Source organism: Accipiter gentilis, chromosome 4 (assembly GCF_929443795.1).
Source record: "Accipiter gentilis chromosome 4, bAccGen1.1, whole genome shotgun sequence".
NCBI classification, from domain to species: Eukaryota; Metazoa; Chordata; class Aves; order Accipitriformes; family Accipitridae; genus Astur; species Astur gentilis.
This window is the reverse complement of record NC_064883.1, coordinates 8,094,906-8,100,905: the sequence shown is the minus strand read 5'-3', so window position 1 is coordinate 8,100,905 and position 6,000 is coordinate 8,094,906. Positions and strand designations below refer to the sequence as shown.

General features: G+C 52.4%; 1 protein-coding gene across 4 annotated transcripts in view; it reads left to right on the top strand.

The window, feature by feature from the left end:
• Positions 1-4,411: 4,411 nt before the first annotated feature.
• The window catches only part of PLCL2 (phospholipase C like 2), a 109,061-nt gene continuing 107,472 nt past the window's right edge, over positions 4,412-6,000 (top strand). For 3 of the 4 annotated variants that reach the window (XR_007505769.1, XR_007505770.1, XM_049798066.1), the window contains exons 1-2: positions 4,412-4,632; positions 5,402-5,956. Coding sequence is in view for 1 of the 4 variants with exons in the window: in XM_049798066.1 (XP_049654023.1) it covers positions 5,621-5,956 (336 nt within the window). In the remaining 3 variants the exon portion in view is untranslated. Of the gene's footprint in view, positions 4,633-5,401; positions 5,957-6,000 lie in introns of those variants that run through there. The other variant, XM_049798067.1, reaches the window with a different exon arrangement.

The window sequence follows — 6,000 nt, the reverse complement described above, 5'->3', positions numbered from 1 at the left end:
CTTTTGAATGATCTTTATTTGGAAAAACACTCCTTCTGGATTCAATAGTCTGTAGGGGAAGAGTTGATTTACTGTTAAGCTCTTGTTAATCCTCAACCATCAAATTTAGTAGGCTGGTAGCCAAACTAATTGGTATGATAGGTAGGATAGGGAGTAAACATTCCTTAGGCTGCAATTAATAGGCTAAAATGGTTGATCCGCTTGATTAAAAAAAAATCCTCATGCTTACTGCTAGTATAATGAACTTTCCAAAATTATAAACATAATTAATATCAAGTACACAGTGTTAACAAATGCTTCCCGGTAAACAAATCTGTCAATTTAGCCTATGTTTGCCTACCTACATTTTTGCTGTCTTTAGTGCACATGCATTCATATACCCCCACTCGTACCGTCTGCTCTTTTTATGTGCATACGACACACCTGCACTTTACAGATGTTGTATACAATAATGCATTATTTATAGCTAAACTTTGCTTTGGATTAATTATGAATTAGATTCCGACTGTAATGGGACTGCTTAAACATGTATACTTAATTATAAACAAGTATAATAAGTATCTGCAAGACTGTGACCTGAACAATCAAGTCAGGCAATTTAAAAAATTATCACTGGAATTGTAGAGATACTTATAATAATGAAAAAACATATTCCAAGCAGAGATGTCAGAAAAGCAACATTTAAAGAAGATAATCGCTAATTAAAGTTTTTCATGTTTGGAATAAAAAGTATTTAGGCTATTAGTAATATTCCGGCATTTGGCTTATTTAAATACTAGTCATTTAGTCACTGGTTAGGGGTTTAAACATAGTCCTTCTTGGCAGGTTTCTACTGCTACACTATTTGAGTTAGAAAAGTCCGATGGGTAATATTAGCTTAGGTGCGCAACTAATATTTAATAGGATTTTATGAAAATAGCTAATATGTGCACATGACAGCAAGTACTCAGAGTTAAATATTGTCACAGAGGTGTCTTTTGATTCCATTATAATCCTTATTTCACTTAACAGTTAAACAAATAGAGCCTGCTGAGGCCGGTATTGAATAATGATAATGAGAAAGTTTCTTCACCCCATGATCGTCAAAAAGCTGTGGCAAAGGAAGTATATGGTATACATTAGTATAACATTAACTACTTCAGAAACGTGAGCTCACTGGGATAAACAAAGTCTCTACAGAGTAGCCCGATCTTGGTGGCCATTTCTGGGACTTTAGTTTATCAGAAATGCTTCATTTTGTATATGGAAGTATTTTTCAACTTAATGCATCAAAAATGCATCTGAATAAACACTTTGCTAATGTAAGGAAATTCTGTAAATTGGGGCAATAATAAAAATCAGTGAATGGTGATCAGAAGAAATTTCAGATTCAGAGAAATAATTATTTGCTACCTCCATCTTTCTAGCACAACTTTTCTATTTTAGTGTCTGATACCGTGTTTTTATCAGTAACTAAGTTTCAGTAATTAGAATAAGCACAATGCCGGTACTATTACATTGACTTGCAGGCATGTGTCCTCAAGATGAGGTTCAGAAGTTTCACTGGTTCCTTTGTATTAAATCATCACTTTTACAGCCAGAAGTCTGGCAATGTCTGCATGTCTTGATATCATTCATTACAGAACTGCCAAGGCTAAAGTGAAATGATTTCTTTTTCAGTGGTGTTATCTTGTTTCTATACAGGTTGGACAGATAAGCAGAGTTGAAAGGGGAGGGTTTTCTTCTTCTTTTTTCCTCTGAGAAGGGACTGATCAAATTTTGCTAAAGGCCTAAAACCTGGTGTTTTAGTGTGTGCATCTTAAGTAGTAAAATGACAGAAAGCACACATCCTCCTCACCTGTTTACTAGCAACGCTCTGTGCCAAATTATTCTAATAACATTTTGTACCAGTTGTATGTAAATCTCCTCCTCCAGAAGAAATAGCGATGATCCTAACAACAAAGTGTTTCCTGTAGGGTTGGTTTGTGATGTGCACACCTGGAGATACAATACTGAACATTCCTTTAATATTCAAGGCTGCCTTTTCCTACTTAAATGGCAAAGCAAGATGTTCAGGCAAGAGACATTCAGATATGGCCAAATGGTAAAATCACTGTATCTCCAGCTAATGGAAAACACAAACTTTGGCTATTTCAAATCTTAATATTAGTGTCCTTCAGTGTTTACAGCCTAAATCCTACAAATGTCTACGTTTTCATTTAAACTTAAGCATTGTTAATAGTTTGATTAAAATTGGGACCACATATATGAGTGATGTAGCAGTGTCAGGTTCTGAACTTCCTTGACCCACTAGAAATGATACTGAATAAGTAATATTCTCCAAATAGGTTCATACTTTTCACCAAGCTAGATCATACTTCATGGTCCCTTTTTCCTACAGTGATGAACACCATTGTAGACAGACTTGCGGACAGAATATTGCCTGCAAGTCATGGACCAGAGACTAATGATTTATTACATGCAATTATTATGCACCTGAAGGAGATTTACTCTGTGGGAGTGGTATGGCACTTCGATGACACAAAACCAAGCGGGTTCCTGTGTCTTAGTTACTAGACCTCTCACCTCAAAGGTGAGTTGTTTGGTCCTTTCCTTGCTACCAAGATGATTATTTAATAACACCCATGAGCAGATTACTGCTAAACTGCAGTCACATTCCCACTTGTGCTCCGTCTTCTTTCCGGCCCAGTGTCTCTTGGTTTCCTTTCCATAGTGTGGCATAGCTTCCCAAGGAAAATGCTCTCACCAGAACCGGTCTGTAAATTGGCAGCTGCTTAATGGCAGTGGGGACACGTGTGTGAATCCGTTCAGGAAGAGAGGGGATTGAAATAAGGGCTCTCATGCTCGAAGCGATCTAATCACTGAACACAGACAGAAAGCAGCATCACCCCTGTGTCTCTCAGTGTTTTGGAGGAGCGAGCTGTCCCTTGGTGCTCCAGAGGAGAAGCTGGAGGTGCCTTCCCTTTGGAGACAGCTCAAGGCAGTGGGCCACCAACGGGTGGAGGTACTGCTCTGCAGTCCGTGGTAAGGCCCTGGAGCCGAGGGACAGGATTGAAAATGTACTCTTTGCTCCAGCGCTTCCACCACGTGACTCCGCACCAGCACACCGAAGGGAGGTATTTATGCTGCCTTATTGTAGGTATCTACAACAGGTGTCTGATCTCTGGTGCCAAGGCTCCAGACACAGTCAGCGATGTCCAGAGAGCAACTGGGGGAACCTAAATTAAAAGCGTAGTGCTTTCGTTCGACTATAATCCGAGTCTAGCTCCTGGCATTAAGCACTTCAACCAAATGCCGAAGGTCAGATGGCGTGGGCCGTCTTAGGTGTCTCTTCGCTCAGCGTGACTCTTTGCACTCCTATTTCTGCGATTCCTAATTTCGCCCGTGATCTCAACGTAGTGCCTCCGCATCTGACTCAACTTCTGAATTTCAAGCAGAGGGCCAAGTGCCTCAACTGCGGCATTTCATTTCCCTTTATTCAACACAGTCATGAAATATCAAGCTCTTGCAATACGCAGCCGTGTCAAGAGGTAAAAATAAACGTGTGGCTCTTTGAATTATTCCTCATACGTGAAGTCACTTGTGTTTGTCTCATAGCACACGTAAACAGGTATGCATGGGGTATGTAAGGGCACACCGGCTGTGCCTGCTTTGCCGTGGACACCACTCTTAGCTAGGGTAACCGCCAAGTTGCAGTTCTCATTAAGCTTTTAATATTCCAGCGCTCCGTCACCTTCTCCCCTGGATTAATTAACGGATCTAATCGGACTCATCAGTCCCCGCCGGCTGCGAGCTCCGCAGAAGCCCCGGCGGCAGGGCAGGGCGAGGCCACCTCCCCGGCGGCCGCCGGTCACCTCACGGCGGGCGGGAGCGACCGTTGGGCGGCCGCCGCCCCCCCGCCCTGCCTGCGCGCCCCCGCCGCCGTCGCCCCGCGCGCCGGCCGGCGCAGCCCGTTCGATGGGCGCGGGCACTGGGCAGGGCGGGTGAAGGGCGCGGGGCCACAACGGGGCGGGTGGGAAGAGCTCCCGGCGCCGTCCGGGGCGAGCAGCGCTGCGCCGGCCCCGCGGTGGGGAGGAGCGGGGGACGCGGCCCGGCGCGGGGCGCCGAGGAGCGGGCTTTCTTCTGTGTTAAGCCAGGGGCGTCTGCGCGGGGAAGGAGCGTGTGCAGGAATCCACCGCCAGCCCCGGGGCGAGGGAAGGGGCCGGCCGCCGGCGGCGGGGCGGGCGCGGGACCTGCCCTCCGGCGGAGCGCCCCCGAGCTGCCGGAGGGGGGTGCTGGCGGCGGGGCCGCCCAATCCGCGCGGGGCCGGCCCCTGTGATTGGCAGCGGCGGGCGGCGGGGGGGGGGGGGGCGGCGAGCCCGGCTCGCTTACTCTGCTTTCCCCGGAGAGTTTCCCAGCGGGGGCGGCCGGGGCTGCCTGTCCCCTCGGCGCTGTTGCCGAGCTCGGAGCCGGGGGAGGCGGCGGCGGCGGCGGCAGCGGAGAGCGAGGGAAGCGAGCACATGAATCAGTTTCTCTCTGTATCCGGCTCCGGGCAGAGGCGGCGACCATAGCGGGGAGGAGGGGGGAAAAAGCGGCTACTGCAGCAGCGGCGGCAGCGGAGGGGGTGGCTCCCCTTGCCACCTGGCCGCCGAGGTGGGTAGCGGGGGCGCAGCGTGCGGGAGGGGGCCGGCTGCGGGGGAGGCACGGCGGGTAGCGGCTCGGGAGGGTGCCGCTGCCCGGGCCGCGGCTGTAGCCGCTGTGAGGCGGCTGGATGTCGGCCGGCAGCGGGGAGGGGAGAAAAGTTGCGGATGGCGGCTGGGAGGGTGCCCCGCGGGGCGGCGGCGTTGCTCGTGTTCCGCCGCTTCTCGATCCGTCGCGCGTGGCCGGAGAGGGGCTGCGGCGGGTCGTCCCCGCTGTGCGTGGGACGGGCTTTCCCCCCGGGCTGGGGCCGGCGGGTTTGGGGCGTGTTGTTCTCCAAGTTCTCTTTTCGCTCCCGCCTCGCTGCTCTGCGACTGTGGGTTTCACCGTAAGGGTGAGAATACCGCCATCACCGTCCCTCTTGTTTTCCTGGCTGAGCAGCCCGCACGGCGCGGTTCCTCCAGTCCCCCTCAAACCTTCTCGCAGCGGGCAGCGGCCGGGCCGGCCCCTCTGCCCCGCGGCGGGGCTGCCCCCCGTCCCCGCGCGGCCCCCCGCGGCGCTGCACCGCACCGCACCGGGCCGGACCCGCCGGGTCGCGCGTGTGCCCGGTGTGGCGTGGCGCCTCGCGGAGACCTCGCGCGGTCCCTCCTCTCCCCTCCCCTCCCCTCCCTTCCCGCGCGCGTGTGTCTGTAGGGGAGCGCGCCGTGGTGTAACGCTCCTCCGCCCGCCGCCGCCGCCTCGTGTGCGGGCAGGCTGTCACGTTTCGTTTCTTTTCCTTCCCCAGGTGCTGAAGCACTGGTGCTCGCCGAGACGCAACCGAGACGTTTGTCCCCCCTGCCGGAGCTACGCGGCCTCAGCTGCCAAATGTGCGGAGGGGAGAGACTTTTGCTCGAATTCCCCCGATCGTAAATACACAGAAAGCGGAAGAAGAGCCACCGCCGAGCAGCTGCAGGAGGAGGGGAGGGGGACAGCAATATTGTTTCTGCTGTAGTCAGGGAGGCTGATGGCGGAGTTTGGCAGCGGTGGCGGCACCGGCGGCGGGGGGCTCCCTTCCTCCCCGGGGCCGGTCCAAGGGAAGGTGGCCTTCAAGGCAGGAGATGGGGAAGGAGGAGGAGGAGGAGGAGGAGGAGGAGGCGGCGGCGGCGGCGGCGGGAGATCCCGCTTTGACAGTGCGGGCAGCCGGGTCTCCAACGGGGACTGTGCCCTAGCGGGAGCCGGCGAGGAACCGGGATCAGCTCCTCCTGCAAGCCCGGAGAGCTGCAGCAAAGAGAAAGGATTTTCCACCGGTCAACAGCGAGAAGGCAAACCTGGCATCCCCCGGAGGAGCAGCATAATTAAGGTAAGAGCACTTGCTCCTCCCCATCGGGGTCTTGGTTCTTTCTC